The sequence below is a fragment of the Elephas maximus genome, chromosome 3 (assembly GCF_024166365.1).
Source record: "Elephas maximus indicus isolate mEleMax1 chromosome 3, mEleMax1 primary haplotype, whole genome shotgun sequence".
Lineage (NCBI taxonomy): Eukaryota > Metazoa > Chordata > Mammalia > Proboscidea > Elephantidae > Elephas > Elephas maximus.
Genome location: NC_064821.1, coordinates 108773308 through 108797752, shown reverse-complemented (window position 1 = coordinate 108797752; position 24445 = coordinate 108773308). Strand labels below are relative to the sequence as shown.

Here is a 24445-nt window from a genome sequence, read left to right as displayed (position 1 = left end):
ACTAAAAAAATCAGTACCAGAAAGCACACAGAATTTGGTTTATGTAAAAAGAAATGCTTCATGGAACAGGTACGCTTCTAATAAGAACTTGTTTGAAAACAATTTAACCGACATGTAACGAGAATCTACTCTATGCAAGATTCTGTGAATTTAAGAAAACTAAATTTATTCTTCAGAAACCATGCAAGCAAGAAAAAGTAGAATGAAATATTTGAAGTGTTAATGGAAAAAACCACCAACCTAGAATTCTCTGTCCAGTGAAATTATCCTTCAAAAGTGAAGGAAAAATTCTTTCTCAGACAAACAAAAATTGAAGGAATGTGTTATCAGTAGATTGGCCTTGCAAGAAATGTTAAAAGACGTTTGTCAGAGAAAGAAAATTTATATAGGTCAGAAATTTGGATCTACACAGGGAACCAGTGGGCTGAGGGGGACGTGGTAAGAAGCAGACAGAGGAGACATAGCCCATATCACAGGAACCATAGGTAAAAAAGGTTTACAATGGGAAAACCTCCAAAGGGTCCATCATTGGTGCCCCACAAGAATCAGCTTTGGATATCTCCCATGCCCAGAGGACACCAATCCCAGATTATAACCTCCTTGCTCATTATACGTGGGAAGAAGGTGGTAGGAGGGGGGCAGCAAAAGTTAAATTTGAGTAATTACTGTTACAGTGACTTTATTCAAACTCACAGGCCAGGGGAGCCTGAGAAAATTGGACTTCCCAATTTGCAAGCCCAAATTTTTTTCACTATGCTAACAGCCTAACCAAAACAAACAAACAAACAAACCCATTGCCATCAAGCTGATTCCCACTCACAGTGACCCTAAGGACAGGGTAGAACTGCCCCATAGGGTTTCCAAGGCTATAAATTTTTACAAAAGGAGACTGCCACATCTTTCTTCCATGGAACAGCTGATGGGTTCAAATCACCAACCTTCTGATTATCAACCAGGCACTTAACCACTGCATCACCAGAGTTCCTTATACTAGCTGCCTACAGACTGATTATTCTCTCTCAATCATCAAGACAAAAGCATTTGCTACCCCTGAGCCTTAAACATGAAGCCAGGTTGTTCACTGGTTGTCCCATTAGTCCAGAAGAGGGCACGAAAGGCCAGGGTGCTGGTCTGAGTAGTGGCTGGATGTCTCACACAGGTGGAAGTGGGAGGAAAGGGAGCGTCTGGGACTCAGACAGAGAGGTAGGAGGAGAGCAGAGGCCTAGAAAGAGGAAGGGAGATGGAAATGGTGGGCTCCTCTACAGTGGTAGTCACCATACGTGGGGGTGGAAATGAGGGACATCTGTTCCATTCTAGGTCAGAAAGGTGGCAGATGACGAGGACAGCATTCCAGCTCATCTGTGGAACTTACATCTGGCCCTCTTTACCCTTCCTTACTCCTTTCTCCTTCTTCTCTTTCTCTTCTCTTCTGCTCTCCTTCCCTCCCCACCTCTTGTTTTCCTTCTCTCTTAGCTCCTCTTCCCCAACTAGAATTTTTAGTTCATTTAGGGCAGGAAACTTGTCTTAAAATTCTTCCTTATATCACAGAGTCTAACACAAGAACGGGGAAAAATGAGTCATTCTTTGAATACCTGTGGGTTAACTGATTATGATTTTTTTTTTTTTTTTTTTTAAGTTGAGGGGATGGGGAAGAGGCCAAGAGGAAACTTCTTTGGTGGAGAAAATGTTCCATATCATTATTTGGTGGTAGCTACACAAATGTATGACATGTGCAAAGAGCTGGAGATGGAAAACCAAAAGGGAATAACACACTCGGCGTTTCTCAAGCTGAAAGAACTGAAGAAAATATTCAAGCCTCAAGTTGCAATAGTGAAGGATTCCATGGGGAAAATATTAAATGACACGGGAAGCATCAAAAGAAGATGGAAGGAATACACAGAGTCATTATACCGAAAAGAATTAGTCGATATTCAACCATTTCAAGAGGTGGCATATGATCAGGAACCGATGGTACTGAAGAAAGAAGTCCAATCTGCTCTGAAGGCATTGGCGAAAAACAAGACTCCAGGAATTGATGGAATATCAATTGAGATGTTTCAATAAAGAGATGCATCGCTGGAGGTGCTCACTCGTCTGTGCCAAGAAATATGGAAGACAGCTTCCTGGCCAATTGACTGGAAGAGATCCATATTTATGCCTATTCCCAAGAAAGGTGATCCAACTGAATGTGGAAATTATAGAACAATATCATTAATATCACACACAAGCAAAATTTTGCTAAAGATCATTCAAAAAAGGCTGCAGCAGTGTATCGACAGGGAACTGCCAGAAATTCAGGCTGGTTTCAGAAGAGGATGTGGAACCAGGGATATCATTGCTGATGTCAGATGGATCCTGGCTGAAAGCAGAGAATACCAGGAGGATGTTTACCTATGTTTCATTGACTATGCAAAGGCATTCGACTGTGTGGACCATAACAAATTATGGGTAACACTATGAAGAATGGGAATTGCAGAACTCTTAATTGTGCTCATGAGGAATCTTTACATAGATCAAGAGGCAGTTGTTCAGACAGAACAAGGGGACACTGATTGGTTTAAAGTCAGCAAAGGTGTGCATCGGGGTTGTACTCTTTCACCAGACCTATTCAATCTGTATGCTGAGCAAACAATCTGAGAAGCTGGACTCTATGAAGAAGAACGGGCATCAGGATTGGAGGAGGACTCATTAACAACATGCATTATGCAGATGACATAATCTTGCTTGCTGAAAGTGAAGAGGACTTGAAGCACTTACTAATGAAGATCAAAGATCACAGCATTCAGTATGGATTGCACCTCAATATAAAGAAAACAAAAATCCTCACAACTAGACCAATGAGCAACATCATGATAAACGGAGAAAAGATTAAAGTTGTCAAGGATTTCATTTTACTTGGATCCACAATCAACAGCCATGGAAGCAGCAGTCAAGAAATCAAAAGATGTACTGCATTGGGCAAATCTGCTGCAAAGGGCCTCTTCAGAGTGTTGAAGAGCAAAGATGCCACCCTGAAGACTAAGGTGCGCCTGACCCAGGCCATGGTATTTTCAATCACATCATATGCATGTGAAAGCTGGACAATGAGTAAGGAAGACTAAAGAAGAATTGACGCCTTTGAATTGTATGTGGTGTTGGCAAAGAATATTGAATATACCATGGACTCCCAAAAGAAAGAACAAATCTGTCTTGGAAGAAGTGCGGCCAGAATGCTCCTTAGAGGCAAGGATGGCGAGACTGCGTCTTACATACTTTGGACATGTTGTCAGTAGGGATCAGTCCCTGGAGAAGGACATCATGCTTGGCAGAGTACAGGGTCAGCGGAAAAGAGGAAGACCCTCAACGAGGTGGATTGACACAGTGGCTGCAATGACGAGCTCAAGCATAACAACGATTTAAGGATGGCTCAGGACTGGGCAGTGTTTCGTTCTGTTGTGCATAGGGTCACTATGAGTCGGAACCAATTCTACGGCACATAACAACAACAACAACACAAACGCATACGTTGCCAGAGCTACTTGAATTAAACACTTAACACTGATGACTTTTACTGCATGCAAAATATGCCTCAATAAATTTAATTTAAAAGAAGAAAAAGAAACTCAGATCAACATGAAGAAAAAAAAAACTCCTTAGAGAAGGAATAAATGAAAATAAAATCTTTTATTTTTCTTATCTTTAATTGATCTAACAGATTTCAACATGTATTTTTGGGAGACGCAGCTGATTTCGTAACACATATAAAGTGTTCAGTTAAAACCAGAGAAGGCAGGAAAAGAATGGAAGATTTAAAAAAAGAAGAAAGAAGAGGGCAATGAATAGAAAACAGTTACAAATACGGTCTATATTAATCCAACTTTTATCAATAATTGCTTTAAATGTAAATGGTCTAAATACATCAGTTAAAAGAGACTATCAGAGTGGATTAAAAAACAAACTCAAGCATATGTTGTCTACAAGAAACCCACTTTAAATATAAAGGCACTGATAGATTAAAAGCAAAGGGATGGAGACAAGATAAAGCATATAACACTAATCAAAAGAAAGCTGGATAGTTATATGAATTCCAAACAAAGTACTTCAGAGCAAGGAACATGATCAGAGATGAAGAAGAGCAATACATAATGATAAAGGGGTCAAGTCTCCAAGAATGCATAACAATCCTTAATGTGTACGCACTTAGCAAGAGAGCGTCAAAATACGTGAAGCAAAAGTTTATAGCACTGCAAGGAAAAATAAGACTAATCCATTATTATAGTTGGAGAATTCAATACCACTCTATTAGTAATTGACAGATCCACCATGCAGAATATCAGTAAGAATACAGTTGAACTGAACAGCACCATTAATCAATTGGATTTAACTGACATTTATGAAATACTTCATCCAAAAATAGCAGAAAAAAAATTCTCAAAGTCACATGGAGCATTCACCAATACAGACCACATTCTGGGCCTTAAAACACTCTTTAACAAATTTATTGTTGTTGCTGTTAGATGCCATCGAGTAGGTTCCGACTCATAGCAACCCTATGCACAACAGAACGAAAAACTAACTGGTCCTATGCCATCATCAAAATCATTGTTATGCTTCATCCCGTTGTTGCAGCCACTGTGTCAATTCATCTCATTGAGGGTCTTCCTCTTTTTGGCTGACCGTCTACTTTGATGTCCTTCTCCAAGGACTGAGCCGTCCTGATAATATATCCAAAGTATTTGAGACATAGTCTCACCACATTTGCTTTTAAGGAGCATCCTGGCTATGCTTTTTCCCAGACAGATTTGTTCATTCTTTTGGCAGCCCATGGTATACTCAATACTCTTTGCCAACATCATAACTCAAAGGTGTCCATTCTTCGGTTTTCCCTAGTCATTGTCCAGTTTTCCCATGCATATGAGATGACTGAAAACACCATGGCTTGGGTCAGGCACACCTTAGTATCCAAGGTGACAGCTTTGCTTTTTAACACTTTAAAGAGGTCTTTTGCAGCAGATTTGCCCAATGCAATGCATCTTTTGATTTACTGACTGCTGCTTCCATGGTTGCTGATTGTGGATCCAAGTAAAATGAAATCCTTGACAACTTCAATCATTTCCCCATTTATCATCATGTTGCTTACTGGTCCAGTTGTGAGGATCTTTTTTTTCTTTATGCTGAGGTGTAATCCCTACTGAATGAAGACTGTGGTCTTTGATCTTCATCAGTAAGTGCTTCAAATCCTCTTCTCTTTCAGCAAGGAAGGTTGTGTCATCTGTATAATGCAGGTTGTTAATGAGTCTTCTTCCAATCCTGATGCCCCGTTCTTCTTCATACAGTCCAGCTTCTCAGATTATTTGCTCGGCATACAGACTGAACAGGTATGGTGAAAGGACACAAGCCTGATGCACACCTTTCCTGACTTTAAACCACGCAGTATCCCCTTGTTCTGTTTGAATGACTGCCTCTTGATCTAGGTACAGGTTCTTCATAAGCATAATTAAGTGTTTTGGAATCGCCATTCTTCAAAATGTTATCAATAATTTGTTATGATCCACACAATCGAATGCCTTTGCATAGTCAGTAAACACAGGTAAACATCTTCCTGGTATTCTCTGCTTTCAGCCAAGATCCATCTGACATCAGCAACGATATCCCTGGTTCCATGTCTTCTTCTGAATCCGGCTTGAATTTCTGGCAGTTCACTGTTGATATTTTGCTTCAACCGCTTTTGAATGATCTTCAGCAAAATTTTCCTTGTGTGTGTTATTAACGATATTGTTTGATAATTTCTGCATTCAGTTGGATCGCCTTTCCTTGGAACAGGCATAAATATGGATCTCTTCCAGTCTGCTGGCCAGGTAGCTTGTCTTCCAAATTTCTCGGCACAGACGAGTGAGCACTGCCAGCACTGCATCCATTTGTTGAAACATCTCAACTGGTGTTCTGTCAATTCCTGGAGCCTTGTTTCTCACCGGTGCCTTCAGTGCAGCTTGGGCCTCTTGCTTCGGTACCATCAGTTCCTGATCATACACTACCTCCTGAAATGGTTGAACATCAACCAGTTCTTTTTGGTATAGTGACTCTGTGTACTCCTTCCATCTTCTTTTGATGCTTCCTGCATCGTTTAATATTTTCCCCATAGAATCCTCCAACGTTACAACTCAAGGCTTGAAATTTTTCTTCAATTCTTTCAGCTTTAGAAATGCCGAGCGTGTTCTTCCCCTTTGGTTTTCTAACTCCAGATCATTGCATATGTCATGATAATACTTTATTTTGTCTTTTCACGCTGCCCTTTGAAATCTTCTGTTCAGCTCTTTAACTTCACCATTTCTTCCATTTGCTTTAGCTATTCGATATTCAGGAGCAAATTTCAGAGTCTCTTCTGACATCCTTTGGTCTTTTCTTTCTTTCCTGTCTTTTTAATGGCCTCTTGCTTTCTGCATGTATGATGTCCTCAATGTCATTCCACAACTTGCCTAATCTTTAGTCATTAGCGTTCAATGCGTCAAATCTATTCTTGAGATGGTCTCTGAATTCAGGTGGGATATATTCAAGGTTGTATTTTGGCTCTGGTAGACTTGTTCTAATATTCTTCAGCTTCAACTTGAACTCTCATAGGGGCAACTGATGGTCTGTTCATCAGTCAGCCCCTGGTTCTGACTGATGATACTGAGCTTTTTCATCATCTCTTTCCACAGATGTAGTCAATTTGATTCCTGTGTAGTCCATCTTGCAAGCTCCACGTGTTTAGTTTCCATTTATGTTGGTGAAAAAAGGTATCTGCAATGAAGGAGTCACTGATCTTACAAAGCTCGTTCATGTGATCTCCGGCATCATTTTGATTACCAAGGCCATATTTTCCAAATATCGATCCTTCTTGTTTCCAACTTTTGCACTCCAATCACCAGTAATTATCAGTGCATCCTGATTGCATGTTCAATCAATTTCAGACTGCCTAAGTTGGTAATAATCTTCAATTTCTTCATCTTTGGCCCTAGTGGTTGTTTTGTAAATTTGAATAATCCTATTAACTGGTCTTTCTTGTAGGCATATGGACATTATCCTATCACTGACAGCATTGTACTTTAGGATAGATCTTGAAATATTCTTTTTGACGATGAATGCAATGCCATTCCTCTTCAAGTTGTCATTCCTGGCATAGTAGACTATACGACTGTCTGATTCAAAATGGCCAATAACAGTCCACTTCAGCTCACTAATGCCTAGGGTTATCAATGTTTTTGTGTTCCATTTCATTTTTGACAATTTCTAATTTTCCTAGATTCATACTTCACACATTCCACATTCTGATTATTAATGGAAGTTTGCAGCTGTTTCTTCTCATTTTGAGTCGTGCCACATCAGCAAATGAAAAGTCCCGAAAGCTTGACTCCATCCACGTCATTAAGGTTGACTCTACTTTGAGGAGGCAGCTCTTCCCCAGTTGTATTTTGAGTGCGTTCCCACCTGGGGGTTCATCTTCCAGCACTATATCAGACAATGTTCCACAGCTATTCATAAGGGTTTCACTGGATAATTCTTTTCAGAAGTAGACTACCAGGTCTTCTTCCTAGTCTGTCTTAATCTGGAAGTTCAGCTAAAACCTGTCCATCATGGGTGACCCTGCTGGTATCTGAATACCAGTGGCATGGCTTCCATTTTCACAGCAACACGCAAACCCCCACAGTACAATAAACTGACAGACGCATGGGGGTTAACAAATTTAAAAGAAAAGAACTCATATAACGTAGCTCTCAGGCCAAAATGGAATTAAACTAGAAATCAGTAACAGAAAGCTAGAAAATCTTAAATTATTTGGAGATTAAATAAGGCACAAATAACACATGGGTCAAAAAAAGTCTGAAGAGTAATTTAAAAATATTTTGAGCTAATGAAAATGAAAATACCACTTATCATAAGGATGCAGTGAAAGTAGGGCTTAGAGGAGACTTACAGCATTGAATGTATATATTAGAAAAGAAGAAAGATCTAAAATCAGTAATCTAAGCTTCTACCTTAGGAAACCAGAAAAAGAAGAACAAATGAAACCCAATGTAAGCAGAAGAAATAATAAAAATTAGAGCAGAAATAAATGAAATTGAAAGCAGGAAATCCATAGAGAAAATCAACAAAACAATAGCTGGTTCTTCAAAAAGATCAATAAAATTGATAAACCTCTAGCCAGATTAACCAACAAAAAATGAAAGAACACACTTTCATCAGAAATGATAAAGGGGATCACTGCTGACCACATGGACATTAAAAAAGTAATAAAGGGATATTTTGAACAACTCTATGCCTACAAATTTGATAGGTTAGATGAAATGGACCAATTTCTTTAAAAGATACAATCTACCAAAATACACAAGGAGAAACAGATAATCTAAATAGGCCTATATCTATTAAAGAAACTGAAGCAACAATTAATAACCTTCCAAAACAGAAAGCACCAGGCCCAGGTGGTTTCACTGACAGATTATACCAAATAGTTAAAGAAGAAATGAAACCATTTCTCTTCAATTTCTTCTGGAAAACAGAAGCAGAAGAAACACTTCCTAACTCATTCTAGATGGTCAGCACGACGTAAATACCAAAACCAAACAAAGACATTACTAGGAAGGAAAATTACAAACCAAAATGTCTCATGAATATGGATGCAAAAATCCTCAACAAAATATTAGCAATTTCAATCCAAATATGTATAAAAAGAATTATACACCATAACCAAGTAGGATTTATTCCAGGTATGCAAGGATGGTTCAATATTAGAAAATAAATTAATGTAATCCATCACATCAACAGGCTAAAGAAAAATCATACGATTATATCAACAGATACAGAAAAACCATTTCACAGAATCCAATGTGCATTCATGATAAAAACTGTCAGCAAACTAGGAATAGAGGAGAACTTCCTCAACTTGATAAAGAATGCCTACAAAAAACCCACAGCTAACACACTTAATGGTGAGAAACTAGATGCTTTTTCCCTAAGATCAGGAACAACACAAAGATGCCCCCTCTCACCACTCGTATTCTACATTATACTGAAAATCCTAGCTAATGCAATAAGAAAAGAAAAGGAAATACAAGATACACAGATAAGTAAGGAAAAAAATAAAACAGTCTTTGTTCACAGACAACATGACTGTCTATGTAAAAACTCCCAAAGAATTAACAAACAAACCTCCTAGAATAGCAGTTATAGCAAGGTTGCAGATAACAAGGTTAATAACGAAAGTCCATCGCTTTCCTATATACCAGCCATTTACACTAGCAATAAAAAGCATTAAATACATGGGTATAAACCTCATAAAACATATATAAGATCTACATGAGAGAAACTACAAACCTCTGATTAGATAAATCAAAGAAACTCTAAATAAATGGATAGTTCATGTTCATAGATAGGAAGACTCAATATTATTACTCTAACAGTTCTTCCCAACTTGATCTGTAGATTCAATGCAATCCCAATGAAACTTCCAGCAAGTTATTTTGTGGATATTGTCAACTTGATTCTAAAACTTATATGGAAAAGCAAAAGGTTCAGAATAGACAACTCAATATTGAAGAAGAACAAAGTCAGAACACTGGCATTACCCAACTTTTAAGACTTACTATAAAGCTACAGTAATCAAGACAGTGTGGTAATGGCAAAAGAATAGACAAGCCCATCCAATGAATAAAACAGAAGCCCAGAAAGAGACACACAAAAATACGGTCAACTAATCTTTGACAAAGGAGGAGAGGCAATTCGATAAGAAAGGATAGTCTTTTCAGCAAATGGTGCTCGAACAACTGAACATCAACATGCAAAAAAATAAATCTAGATACAGACCTTGAAGTTTTCACAAAAATTAACTCAAAATGGATCATACCCATAAAGAAAAAAAAAAGGATATATCTGATGACACAGACATCAAAATGTAAAATTTTTATATGACAAAAGACATCATACGAAAAATTCAAAGGCAAGAACAGAGAGGAAGAAGATACACAGACCCTTATATAAGGAAAGGAATTAATACGTAGAAAACTGTGTGGTCAACAGACTTTAAGGTGGCCCCCATGAATCCCATCTCTTGGTGTTTATGCCCTCCCCTGGACTATGGACAAGACTTTCAACTTGCTTTTAACTAACGGAATATGGCAAGGGTGATGTGATTTCACTCCAATGATTATGTTATATGTATATATAAGACTCTGTCTTGCTAGAAGCTGTACTAAAGAAACTTCCTCTCACTGACTTTGAAGAAGCAAGCTATCATGAGTAAGTTGCCAGTGGAGAAGCCCACATCATAAAAACCTGAGAGCAGACTCTAGAATCTGAAGACGGTCTCCAACAAGCAGAAAAGCCCAGAGACTTGCAGCTGCAAGAAAATTAATTCTGCCAACAACCTGAAAGAAGTGGAAGAGGATCCTTCTCCAGTTGAGCCTCTGGTAAGACTGCAGCCAATAACTGAATTGCAGCCTTCTGAGGCCCTGAATGAAGGACCAAGCTAAGCTTTGCTGAAACTTCTGACCTAAAGAAACTGTGATAATAAACGTTTATGAGTAGTTACTATTTCTGGTTATTTGTTATAGCATAGAAAACTAATACAACTGTTTATTAAAAATCATAGAAATCATTACAAAAAAGCAAGCCATCTATTATAAACATAAGGAAAAGATACGAACAGTCAATTTTGAGAAGAAATATAAATGATCAATAAGCACAGGAAAAGATGCTTAGCCTCACAAGTACTCAAGGACATGCAAATTTTAAAATTCTGATATTATTAAGTGTTGGTAAGGTTACGGGGAAAGAGATACTCTGGTGTTGGTATCCATTAAAACTATCTCCTTCAGAGATTCCATTTGTAGAACTCCATCTAGAAAAAACGTGTATATGTTCATAAAGGGAAATATACTTTATTTAATCATTTTCCTTCTGTATTAGTTTCCTAGGACTACCATAACAAATTACCACAAACTGGGTGACTTAAAACATCATAAATTTATTCTCTCACTGTTCTGGTGGTTAGAAATCCAAAATTAAGGAGGCCATGCTCCTTCCAAAGCTTCTAAAGGAGAATCCTCTCTTGACTCTTCCAGCTTCTGATAGGCGAAGGCGTTCCCTGGCTTGTGGCAGAAAAATTCCCATCTCTGCCTCCATCTTTCCTCTTTATCTGTATATCTCTTTTTTTCTTCTTATAAGGACATCAGTCATATTGGATTAAGGGCCCACCCTACTCCACTTTGACCCCATCTTAACTAATTACATTTGCAATGACCCTATTTCCAAATAAGGTCACATTCTGAGGTTCGAGAAAGACGGGAATTTTAGGAGGACAATATGGAACTCATAACACCTACAAAATGGCATTTAGAGTGTCTCAGATTTCTCATTATTACAAACAATGCTGAAATAAACAGTCATTCCCACCAACCCTCTTGATTTACAAAATTTCAATTTTGTTTAGAAAGCAATATGCTCAGGGAAGCTGGACTCTTCCCCCAGCTCCAGATACAAAACCATGCCTGCACTGAGCCAGGCATTTCTTTTTTGCTAATAATTGTTTTAAAAGTGGAAGTATTTTGCTCCAGGACAAAAAGAGAGGTAGAAGGAAGGTCTTCTTGCCTTCAGCATGGTTGTATAAATTTGCAATGCCCATAGCCCTGGAAGTCACCTCATATCCACAGGGTAAAAAACTTAAGATGAAAAATCAACATACTAAGAAGAAAGAATGGCAGAGAGGAAAGACAGGAAAAGCCTGAAACCTTGACAGCTACCACTGAACCACTTCACCAGCCCAAAGACCTACCGATGGTTGCACAACATTGTAAATAATGTCACTGAACTATATACTTAAAAATGTTTAAAATGACAAACTTTACGTAATATATATTTTCCAATTTAAAAAATCATATGGGGGGGCATAAAAAATAGCCTCAGCAATTATCACCTTAATCTACCTTTCAAGCAAAAGAAAAAACATTAAGAATGTGTCAATAATCTAAATAGTTGATACTCTTTAAATTGATGTCTGAGGATCTGAAAGATGCTCAAAACAGAACAATAAAGAACAGTGCCAAATATTTAGCTGGTCTCTATTTGAAATGCTCTACACTCTAACTAGGGTTGCTGCCAACCAATTAAATATGAAGTTCAGTACGAAGTTTTTTCATGAAACTCTGATGAAGGAGTTACATAAGAGTAGTGACCAAAGCTATCAATAGAACAGTACGAACAGTTAGCCAGTCTATAAGAGAATAACCTACTAAGCATCCAAAAAGTCAGTAAGCAATATCATTACTAGAACATTTTCAATAAAAATGACAGGCAGTTATTGAGAAGCTGCAGCCACAGCCAACATTTATTGACAGCTCACTATATACCAGCCATTGTTCTAAGTGTTTTACACGTATCATTTTATTCAAGCCTCCCAACAACCCAGTGAAATATGTATTCTTATCGTCTCTACTTTACAAGTGATAAAGCTGAGGCACAGAAATATTTGTCAAAGGTCACGCAGCTAGTAAATGGTAGAGCTAGGATTTGAATTCAGGCAGTCTTAGTATCTACACTTCTCACCACTAAGCTATTGCTTTTTACACCTCATACATTCCTAACAGTGCAACACTGGGAAACTTCCAGGTAGACTTAGACATAAAATTAAAGCTAATCAACGTTGTTCATGAGATTAAGAGCAATAACAATTAATAAAGACTTCCATGAAATTCTCTGAGTTCTGAACAACAGCAGGTTCTATATATACTGTACCATGAGACCAGTGAAGGGCAGAGCTGGCCTCCTCCTTTGTAACACACAGAGAAAGCTGTGGAAATGACATGGTGTGGAAAAGAACATTTAAACATTCATTCAACAAATACTTATTGAGGATCTCCAATGTGCCATGCCTTATACTAGACGCAGGATATTCAAAGATGTTCAAACCAAAAGAACACATTTGAATTTTTTGGAGTTCAAAACAAATCCTGTTATTGTAGGCTTCTCCCCTTGGCCCTGTTTCAGCTCCACAAATTTAGCCATCTGCTACTGCCAAGGCTCTCTTCTATTTTTACCTCTGGCTACAATAACAGTGATTTTTAGTGGGGAAAGTGGTGGATGAATGGAGAAAGAAGAAATACTTTTAGCCCATGATGGTTCCACAGAAGTCCAGAGGAACTTCTGAGGCATGCAATAGTGTTCTATCAACAAAAGTTCTAGTTTAGTACCACATCACAGCTGGTAACTGAGTATACGGGTAACTTTTGGGATCATGAACTTTCAAACAGACCTAGGAAATGCAAGGCAATATATAAGTGGCATCAGTATGCAGGAGATGACGATGCTCAAGATGAAGAAAATACATACTTTCCTTTTAAATTTAAAAATACCTTCAAATAATCTATATTAACTGATTATGATAAACAACAGAATTAAGTTGAAATATCCATACCATTGTTTGACTGGTAAATTAAAAGTAATTTCTTGCCAGTGTCTCTGCGCTTCATAATCACCAAACATAGGGGGTTTTCCAGCACCTAAGATGAAAGGTAAAAAGAACAAGACACCAATATACTTTAGCATGTCAGTGATTTTTTTTTTCCTTATGAAACTTTTCTAAATTACAGAGGCAGTATAGCTTAGAGAAAAGAACTAAAAACTTTGAAGTTAGAGAGATGAGGTCTGAGTCCTAGACCTGCTACTTAGTGACCATGTGACCTGAGGCAAATTACTGAACATCCTTTAGCCTCAGCACATTAAAAACAATATCAATACTACCTACCTAGAGGACTACTGGGATAAATAAGACAATGGATATGAAATAGCCAATATAGTACCTGGCACATACTAAACATTCAATTAATAGAAGCCACTGTTAATATTAATAATACTAAGGTGTCTGAGTATTTTTAGTTCATGAGAGAAACTTTCAACTATAAGGTCCAATAAGTATAACAATAATTAATATCTATAAGTTACAAAGGACTTTTACAAACTAAATATAAATAATGTAAGGTCAAGTACAGAACTAAAAACAGACTAGCACACTTTACAAAGACACTAGTTAGATGAGGCTTTGCTGTCAAATTAGTTATAAAAAAACTTTCAATTTCTAGGAGTCCCTGGTTGGCGCAAATAGTTAATACGTTCAGCTAACCTAAACGTTGGAGGTTTGGTTTATAAAGCTGTTTTTTTTATTTCAAAATTGCAAATAAGAGATAACACTTATAATAGTTAATGTTTCATAGAGCCAACTAGGTACTATGTACTTTATAATTCTATGAAGCAGGTGTTATTATCCCCGCTTTACAGATTGAAAAACCAGAGGTACTACGGTTACCTAGGTAATAAGTAGCAGAGTCTGGATTTGAACCCTGGGAGATTAGATCCATAATCCATGCTCTTAGATCCTATTTTGTATTGCCTTACAGCTTGGTAAAATAGGCTATTACCTTAACTCACTTAAAGTTATATAAACGTAATTCCATTCAGTAAATAGTAACCACCTACTATTTAGTTAGCAATTCATTACAAAATTGTGAGAAGGCCCAAAGAGGTACAGTGAAGCCACAGGTTTTAAAATCAGGACGTAAGGTGAAAATCAGATACAGATATACTCATGAATCCCTCGGAAAGGTGTGCCACATTGGCAAGTATTCTCTCTCACTTAAATCCAACCCAGGTTTTCTCCAATTTCAGAACTATCATTTCTTCAAATGAATACTACATTAAGTAGATTTTTGCATTTAGTGACTATATTATACAAATATTCCATGAGACAATCATGGGAAAATCAGATTCGATCTCCAGATACTCACGGAGTGACTGGCATAAGGAATTACTCACAGTACTTACACACATGTATGCATACAAACAAACACACACTCCTCTGTCTCAGAAAGTGCCATGTCTTATTCATTTTTGTATTCTCAGGATATAGTGGCACCTAGTAGATTCTCAATTAATGTTGCTATAGCAAGGATACTGATATCATCAGTGTGATATAGCAAAAAACTTTAGTTCAAAAGACTCAAGAGTCAGCCCCTAATTTTCCACTTACTGGATGTGCAACATTAAGCAAGTTGTGATGACAGATCAATTACTTATGCCAGGGCTGCTTTAACACGATGCCCATGAATAGGTTCTTGCCCCAAAACATCTTGAAGTCACTATCTTACTCTGAAATCCTAAGCCTTTGCTAACTCTGCTTGATCCCTATTCACGTACCTCTTCTGTCAGCTCATATCAACCTTTCAAGAACCATCCTAAATCTTCCATGAAATTCTCCATATAAATTATAAATATATTTCATCATTAATTATTAACTTCTCATAATACTTATACTTTCAGTATCATATATTTTGTCACATGACTACTATTCTCTAATTGTAATCCCAACAAGAATTTTAGTTCCTATGGACAAAGAATTTGATTTTCAATAGCTCAAAGTGTGTTAGTGGACCCCAAAACCTGAGGCACCTGGCATAACTAGAATAGCTGACCCAGACCTAAATCTGACTCCATTTTGATTCACTCACTAAGACCTTGGCTCCACTCCTGCTTTTCACATGGCTCTTGGTTATTTGTAACAGTGTTGAAGCATAGCCTGTTATCTTAAGAGGAAGGGACCAGATATACAGTTGTTATAGAAAGTTTAACTCAATTGTTCGCAATTGTTCTCGGAAGAATGATTTGTTCAGAATGTTCCAGGGTGTTAACAAATAGAATTGCTAATGTGAAGAAAGATTGTGCTTTGACTGCCTCTTTGTGATTTTTGCCTTACACCCACCTTGTGCCTGCAAGCATATAGCCTTTGTTTACTCCACCCTATAAAAAACCTCACTCCCCTTCCGCACTTCAGAACATTATTGTACTCTGCCTGAGTGTAATAATGTCTCTGATTCGTGAATATCTCTATTCCTCAATAAAATTCCTAACTTTCACTTTTAAAGAGTATTAAGTCAGGTGCTTCTACTACGACAAAAGGAAACATATTGCCAGGCAAATGCTACATACTTACGTTAAAAATATGCTTAACTAAACTGAACAGGAGAAACTAACCTCTTAAAAGGAAAGGAAAATAATGGAACAATGAATTAATTTTATTTTTACATGTGTAGTTTAGAGATCTGTGTGTGTGTGTGTGTGTGTGTGTGTATTTCTACTTTAAGGAATACAACCATACTGTATGGTTTCTTTTTTGCAGAAAAAGGAACTGCTTTTTATTATTTTGTTGTTGTTATTATTTTGTTTTGATTTTAGGTGTTTGTTTTTGTTCTACTTAGGATAAAGAGAGGATCTTAAGTAATTTCCTATACCCAAAAAACCAACTATCTAGATTTTCTGCAATTGCCCTAGACTTGTGGTCATTGTGGAAGAATTTATTACTATTCTCTAACAAATAGAAGAATGGATAATGACTCTCTTTAGGGTTGAGAAACAAGTTTCTATCCAGAGTCTGACCTACTTCAATAAATTCAGCTGACACTGGCTATGAAATTAGTACTTAAGTTTTTTAAAACTGCTAAAGTGCCCTTAAAGCAACCCAGAAGGACAACCCAACTGTACCTATGGGAGCTTCACTTGGGAAGGGCAAAAAGGATTCCTTCCACAGTGATTAATTCTACAAATTCATTTACATGAAACTCAGAATTACACAAAGAAAACACGCTAATGTATATATGCAGAGCCACAATTCTGTCTCATTTTCAGGGAGATGGTCTTAAGCACCACTTAAAATTTTACTTATTATTTTAATTGCTGAACTATTCAGAATTATAGTATAGTTTAAACAACTAGTTTCGTTCTTAACAATACATACTAATTGCCTTTATATTGAAATTTTAAAAATTCTATGAGGAGAGAATTTGGATAAAATTTTCCATAATAACATCCCCCTTTTATACGTGCCTGGAAAGTAAGAAGAAACATTACAAATAGCAACTGGTTAGATGAGAAAAACTAACCTAATTAACAGAGAAAAACTAACCTAATTAATAGAACACAGTCATAAAGGCTTAATACAGTACAAACACTGAATCTCTATGACTTTCTCCTCCTACACAATCAATACAGCTTTGGGGAGAGAAAAAAAGATTATTAAAATAAAATAACCTTCCTCAGTTCAAATGTTGCTATCCGCTCTAAAATCATTGGTAACACTTTAGATCAAGCATACAGGAATTATGAATCTCTACAAGAGACAATAAATAACCAGTAGCTAAAATCAAGGTTTGTCTCCTCCCCGTGGCTTGTTTAAAAGCAATGAGCAATATTTATCCAATATTTGTTAGGTCTACAGAAGTTAATTACTGAGCAACACTAAAAATTGAAGGGGTAAAAGTTTTTGAAAATTTTAAGTTACAGTAACATAGTTTGCCTATATTGCATACGCATTTCTAAAGGAGAAATAACACATTAGTACCAAACAAGCTAACCTGAGCTTCCTCACTTAAGTGCTTCCTAATTACAATCTTAAAAAAGACAAACTAAAATAAGCATGATAAAGACAAATAACAAAAAAAGTATTTTAATTAATAAAGGGGAAAAAATTCTCAGAGGAATCACAGATGTTATGCTTATTCATTAATGCTTTCAGCATTTCCATAATCTAGAAGTTCTTCACGTGTAAATGCTAAAAATGTTATATTCTTTATGATGGGGTTAAGAACTCTGATAGAATCACCATTTTTGTTAGTGTTTAGCATTTTTATTTTTCTCTCTGAAAAATGACAAAAATATAATATCTATCCATAAAAAATACCTATAAATACTCTACCCTGGTGGCGTAGTGGTTAAGAGTATGGCTGCTAACCAAAAGGTCGGCAGTTCAAATCCACCAGTCACTCCTTGGAAACCCTATGGGGAAGTTGTACTCTGTCCTATAGGGTCACTAAGAGTCAGGACTGACTCAACTGTACCTAATAACAATGATGTGTGATAACAATACTAATGTACTACTCCAAATATAGTCTCAGTTTGTTGACTTTCTTAATGGGGTAATTTTAGAGCAAAGTTTAAAACAGGCAGTAAGGGTCCTGTTTACCAGAAGAGAGAAGTAACGGAGTAAACTCAAACATTATGACACAGATATTAGAATAAGTAATGTATGTAAACAATATGTATAAAAAAGTGTAATATATGCTTGTCCCGTACTCAATTCCCATTAAACACTTGATTATATACACTGGTAATACTGAAATAACATGTTTTTTAAATTATCTTATTTTACCCTATACCCTGATTTTAGTTATTTTCAACTTCCCCTATAGCCTGGGTACTAAGAAGCCCTATGCAATGGGTAAGAAAAAAAAGCCTGGGGCCTGAACAGGTAGAAGTTCAAGGTCAGAGAACCCCCTACTAAGATCAAAAAAAAAAAAAAAGTCTTTGGGGAGATGGTGCATATAATACTTACCTCTGCCTTGGTTCTTGGCAGTACAGGAAAAAAGAAAAAGCCTCCCCTAAAAATTCCTAACCATAACCTACATGTACTCAGTTTGGGGCCTGAATTCACACCAAGTATATGGCCCCCCAAAAATGTTAAGATAGGAATTTAATTTGACTTTTGGACAGTGTCCCAGGTCCTTGGCAGAAGACAATACAAACTCTATGTAGAGGGAGGCACAGTAGACTCAGGGCTCAAAGAATTCCCACAGATAAAATTACAAGTAACGTGAGTTTACTGATTTTTAAAAAATCAGTAAACTCATGAGAAAACAAAATAGCATGAGCTAAAATCAGCAGAAACAACAAAGTATAAAATCAGACTGCAGATATTAAAATTGTCAGATAGGGAATATAAAATAAGTATGGTTAATTTATTTAAAGCTATTAAAGAAGACATGGAAAGTACACTGAAGGAACAAGAGGTTGTCAAAAATAGTCAAGAGGATCTGAAAAGGAACCAAACAGAACTTCTGGAAATTAAAAATACAATAAATGAAATTTAAAAACGCAAAGGACAATTAAAAAGCAGACTAAACACAAATGGAGGAAAAAAAAAATGAATGGGAAGGCAAATCTAAAGATTACAAAGAGAAGAAGCAGAAGAAACCAGGACATGAAAATACGAGAGATTTTGAAATATAGAGGATAGAATGAAAAGACCCAAAATACATCTAAGAAGAGTTACACAAGGAAAGAATGGAAATAGTATGGTAGATGCAATATTTGAAGCAATAACAACAAAAAATTACATAGTCAATGAGGGCAAAGGTTTTTATCTGCATTTTCTCTGCTACATTACCAGTCCCTGGCACATAGTAAGCCCTATACACATCTATCCAATTAATAAATGACAAAAGGTCCAGCATATATCAAACCTGAGTTCTACAAGGAAGAAAAAGAATGAGAAGAAAGAGCAGCTGCTGAGAGGTTTCCAGAACAGATGAAAGATACCATTTCTGGGAGTCAGAAAGCCAAGGAAATTATAATTTTTTTTTTTAATTCACACCTAGATACATCACTGAAATGCAGACAGACAAAAAAGCGAAATTACCTACAAAAGAATAACAGTTAAAATGGCAGCTGATGTCTGACCCTTAGCAATAGAAGCTAAAAGACAATGAAATGAAAATGTCAAAGTATTATTAAAAATAACTGTCGAGAGGAGGCGGAGCCAAGATGGCGGACTAGGTAGGCGCTACCTCGGATCCCTCTTGCAACAAAGACTCGGAAAAACAAGTGAATCGATCACGTACATAATAATCTACGAACCCTGAACAAAAAACACAGATTTAGAGACAGAAAACGAACAAATACGGGCAAGCAGCGATTGTTTTCGGAGCCTGGAGCCAGCGTCCCAGTCAGGTAACCTTTGGCACCTGATTTAGGGCAGGGCCCAGGGGAGCTGACGGCGCAAACAAGGGGCCCAGCCCTACTCCCCTGAACTCACCCCGGGAGGGGGCCCAGCAGTTTGGGAGGGGGTCCAGCCAGTTCGCGTGGGCGGCGTGGCGACGCAGCTGGTGGGAGAAGTCCCTGGGAGGCAGTGACTGGTCTTGGAGCTGGGAGAGCAGTGTACCAGCCGGGGAATCGTGCCACCAGGCATTTGACTGGGCGCTGTCACAGCACAAGCACAGGGAACTGCTCCACTCCCCTGAACCAACCCCGGGAGGGGGCCCAGCCAGTTCGCGGAGGCGGCGCGGTGACGTGGCTGGCGGGACGCGAAGTCCCCGGGAGGCAGCGACTGATTTTGGAGTCGGGAGTAAAGCGTCCCAGCAGGGGAACCTTGACGCTAGGATTTGGACTGGCAGCGGAGGATGTGACCATGGCTTCAGCGGGCCAGACCCCCGGGAGCAATCTCCACACAGCCAGCACACATAGATGACACGGCCCGCGGGAATCTCAGATATAAATAGTCATTCCAAGCAAGACAAGCAACTCTGGCTATATTCTGAGGTGATACTCTCCTATCTCTCTGATCCCTCCCCCACCCTTCCCAGGCAGCTTCATTAACATTGGAATTGCCTGAGCCAGAGGGAGAACGGCTCCGGCTCCGCGGCAGCTTTGCTTCCCCCCCCTCTTTTTTTTTCTTTTCGTCTTTTCCTAACGCACTCTTTCGGCCTGAGAGAAGGAACAAAAAAAAAAAAAACCCAGGGACCAAAAATCCACCCCTAATTAGACTAAAAACACAGAACCAGCTACAGCCAAGCATATATGATCCCAATCTCAGAATTTCATCCTTACAGGGAACAAGGTGGCGGTTATAATCCAAACGCAATTCTGATAGGGATCTGACTGCATTTTTTTTTTTAGCGGATTTTCTGGAAAAACTAGTTTCCCAGTGATGGCTCGGAGACAGCAGTCCATATAGAACCACATAAAGAAGCAGACCATGACAGCTTCTCCAAACCCCCAAACAAAAGAATCAAAATCTTTCCCAAATGAAGATACAATCCTGGAATTATCAGACACAGAATATAAAAAACTAATTTACAGAATGCTTCAAGACATCAGAAACAAAATAAAGCAAACTGCAGAAAAAGCCAAGGAACACACTGATAAAACTGTTGAAGAACTCAAAAAGATTATTCAAGAACATAGTGGAAAAATTAATAAGTTGCAAGAATCCATAGACAGACAGCATGTAGAAATCCAAAAGATTAACAATAAAATTACAGAATTAGACAACGCAATAGGAAGTCAGAGGAGCAGACTCGAGCAATTAGAATGCAGACTGAGACGTCTGGAGGACCAGGGAATTAACACCACCATAGCTGAAAAAAAATCAGATAAAAGTATTAAAAAAAATGAAGAGACCCTAAGGATCATGTGGGACTCTATCAAGAAGGATACCTTGCGTGTGATTGGAGTCCCAGAACAGGGAGGGAGGACAGAAAACACAGAGAAAGTAGTTGAAGAACTCCTGACAGAAAACTTCCCTGACATCATGAAAGACGAAAGGATATCTATCCAAGATGCTCATCGAACCCCATTTAAGATTGATCCAAAAAGAAAAACACCAAGACATATTATCATCAAACTCGCCAAAACCAAAGATAAACAGAAAATTTTAAAAGCAGCCAGGGAGAAAAGAAAGGTTTCCTTCAAGGGAGAATCAATAAGAATAAGTTCAGACTACTCAGCAGAAACCATGCAGGCAAAAAGGGAATGGGACGACATATACAGAGCACTGAAGGAGAAAAACTGCCAGCCAAGGATCATATATCCAGCAAAACTCTCTCTGAAATATGAAGGCGAAATTAAGATATTTACAGATGAACACAAGTTTAGAGAATTTGCAAAAACCAAACCAAAGCTACAAGAAATACTAAAGGATATTGTTTGGTCAGAAAACCAATAATATCAGATACCAGCACAACAGAAGGTCACAAAACAGAACATCCTGATATCAACTCAAATAGGGAAATCACAAAAACAAATTAAGATTAATTAAAAAAAAAAAAATACACATAACAGGGAATCACGGAAGTCAATATGTAAAAGATCACAATAATCAAAAAGAGGGACTAAATACAGGAGGCATAGAACTGCCATATGGAGAGTGATACAAGGCGATATAGAACAATACAAGTTAGGTTTTTACTTAGAAAAATAGGGGTAAATAATAAGGTAACCACAAAGAGGTATAACAACTCCATAACTCAAGATAAAAGCCAAGAAAAACGTAACGACTCAACAAACATAAAGTCAAACACTACGAAAATGAGGATCTCACAATCTACTAAGAAAAACGTCTCAGCACAAAAAAGTATGTGGAAAAATGAAATTGTCAACAACACAAATAAAAAGGCATCAAAATGACAACAATAAACACTTATTTATCTATAATTACGCTGAATGTAAATGGACTAAATGCACCAATAAAGAGAGAGTCTCGGACTGGATAAAGAAACACGATCCGTCTGTATGCTGCCTACAAGAGACACACCTTAGACTTAGAGACACAAACAAACTAAAACTCAAAGGATGGAAAAAAATATATCAAGCAAACAATAAGCTAAAAAGAAGAGGAGTAGCAATATTAATTTCTGACAAAATAGACTTTGGACTTAAATCCACCACAAAGGATAAAGAAGGACACTACATAATGATAAAAGGGACAACTGATCAGGAAGACATAACCATATTAAATATTTATGCACCCAATGACAGGGCTGCAAGATACATAAACCAAATTTTAACAGAATTGAAAAGTGAGATAGACACCTCCACAATTATAGTAGGAGACTTCAACACACCACTTTCAGAGAAGGACAGGACATCCAGTAAGAAGCTCAATAGAGACACGGAAGACCTAATTACAACAATCAACCAACTTGACCTCATTGACTTATACAGAACTCTCCACCCAACTGCTGCAAAGTATACTTTTTTTTCTAGCGCACATGGAACATTCTCTAGAATAGACCACATATTAGGTCATAAAACAAACCTTTGCAGAATCCAAAACATCGAAACATTACAAAGCATCTTCTCAGACCACAAGGCAATGAAACTAGAAATCAATAACAGAAAAACTAGGGAAAAGAAATCAAATACTTGGAAAATGAACAATACCCTCCTGAAAAAAGACTGGGCTATAGAAGACATCAAGGAGGGAATAAAGAAATTCATAGAATGCAACGAGAATGAAAATACTTCCTATCAAAACCTCTGGGACACAGCAAAAGGAGTGCTCAGAGGCCAATTTATATCGATAAATGCACACATACAAAAAGAAGAAAAAGCCAAAATCAGAGAGCTGTCCCTACAACTTGAACAAATAGAAAGTGAGCAACAAAAGAATCCATCAGGCACCAGAAGAAAACAAATAATAAAAATTAGAGCTGAACTAAATGAATTAGAGAACAGAAAAAAAATTGAAAGAATTAACAAAGCCAAAAGCTGGTTCTTTGAAAAAATTAACTAAATTGATAAACCATTGGCTAGACTGACTAAAGAAATACAGGAAAGGAAACAAATAACCCGAATAAGAAACGAGAAGGACCACATCACAACAGAACCAACTGAAATTAAAAGAACCATATCAGATCATTACGAAAAATTGTACTCTAACAAATTTGCAAACCTAGAAGAAATGGATGAATTCCTGGAAAAACACTACCTACCTAAACTAACACATTCAGAAGTAGAACAACTAAATAGACCCATAACAAAAAAAGAGATTGAAACAGTAATCAAAAAACTCCCAACAAAAAAAAGCCCTGGCCCGGACGGCTTCACTGCAGAGTTCTACCAAACTTTCAGAGAAGAGTTAACACCACTACTACTGAAGGTATTTCAAAGCATAGAAAATGACGGAATACTACCCAACTCATTCTATGAAGCCACCATCTCCCTGATACGAAAACCAGGTAAAGACATTACAAAAAAAGAAAATTACAGACCTATATCCCTCATGAACATAGATGCAAAAACCCTCAACAAAATTCTAGCCAATAGAATTCAACAACATATCAAAAAAATAATTCACCATGATCAAGTGGGATTTATACCAGGTATGCAAGGCTGGTTTAATATCAGAAAAACCATTAATGTAATCCACCACATAAATAAAACAAAAGACAAAAACCACATGATCTTATCAATTGATGCAGAAAAGGCATTTGACAAAGTCCAACACCCATTTATGATAAAAACTCTCACCAAAATAGGAATTGAAGGAAAATTCCTCAACATAATAAAGGGCATCTATGCAAAGCCAACAGCCGATATCACTCTAAATGGAGAGAACCTGAAAGAATTTCCCTTGAGAACGGGAACCAGGCAAGGATGCCCTTTATCACCGCTCTTATTCAACATCGTGCTAGAAGTCCTAGCCAGGGCAATTAGGCTAGACAAAGAAATAAAAGGCATCCAGATTTGCAAGGAGGAAGTAAAATTATCTCTATTTGCAGATGACATGATCTTATACACAGAAAACCCTAAGGAATCCTCCAGAAAACTACTGAAACTAATAGAAGAGTTTGGCAGAGTCTCAGGTTATAAAATAAACATACAAAAATCACTTAGA

At 37.4% G+C, this 24445-nt stretch overlaps 1 protein-coding gene across 13 annotated transcripts in view; it reads right to left on the bottom strand.

Moving 5' to 3' along the window:
- ALG6 (ALG6 alpha-1,3-glucosyltransferase) overlaps nt 1–24445 on the bottom strand; it is an 81861-nt gene that overhangs the window by 41750 nt on the left and 15666 nt on the right. For all 13 annotated transcript variants that reach the window (XM_049879467.1, XM_049879457.1, XM_049879458.1 and 10 more), the window contains one exon: nt 13424–13508. In XM_049879467.1, the coding sequence (XP_049735424.1) occupies nt 13424–13508 (85 nt within the window). The remainder of the gene's footprint in view (nt 1–13423; nt 13509–24445) is intronic.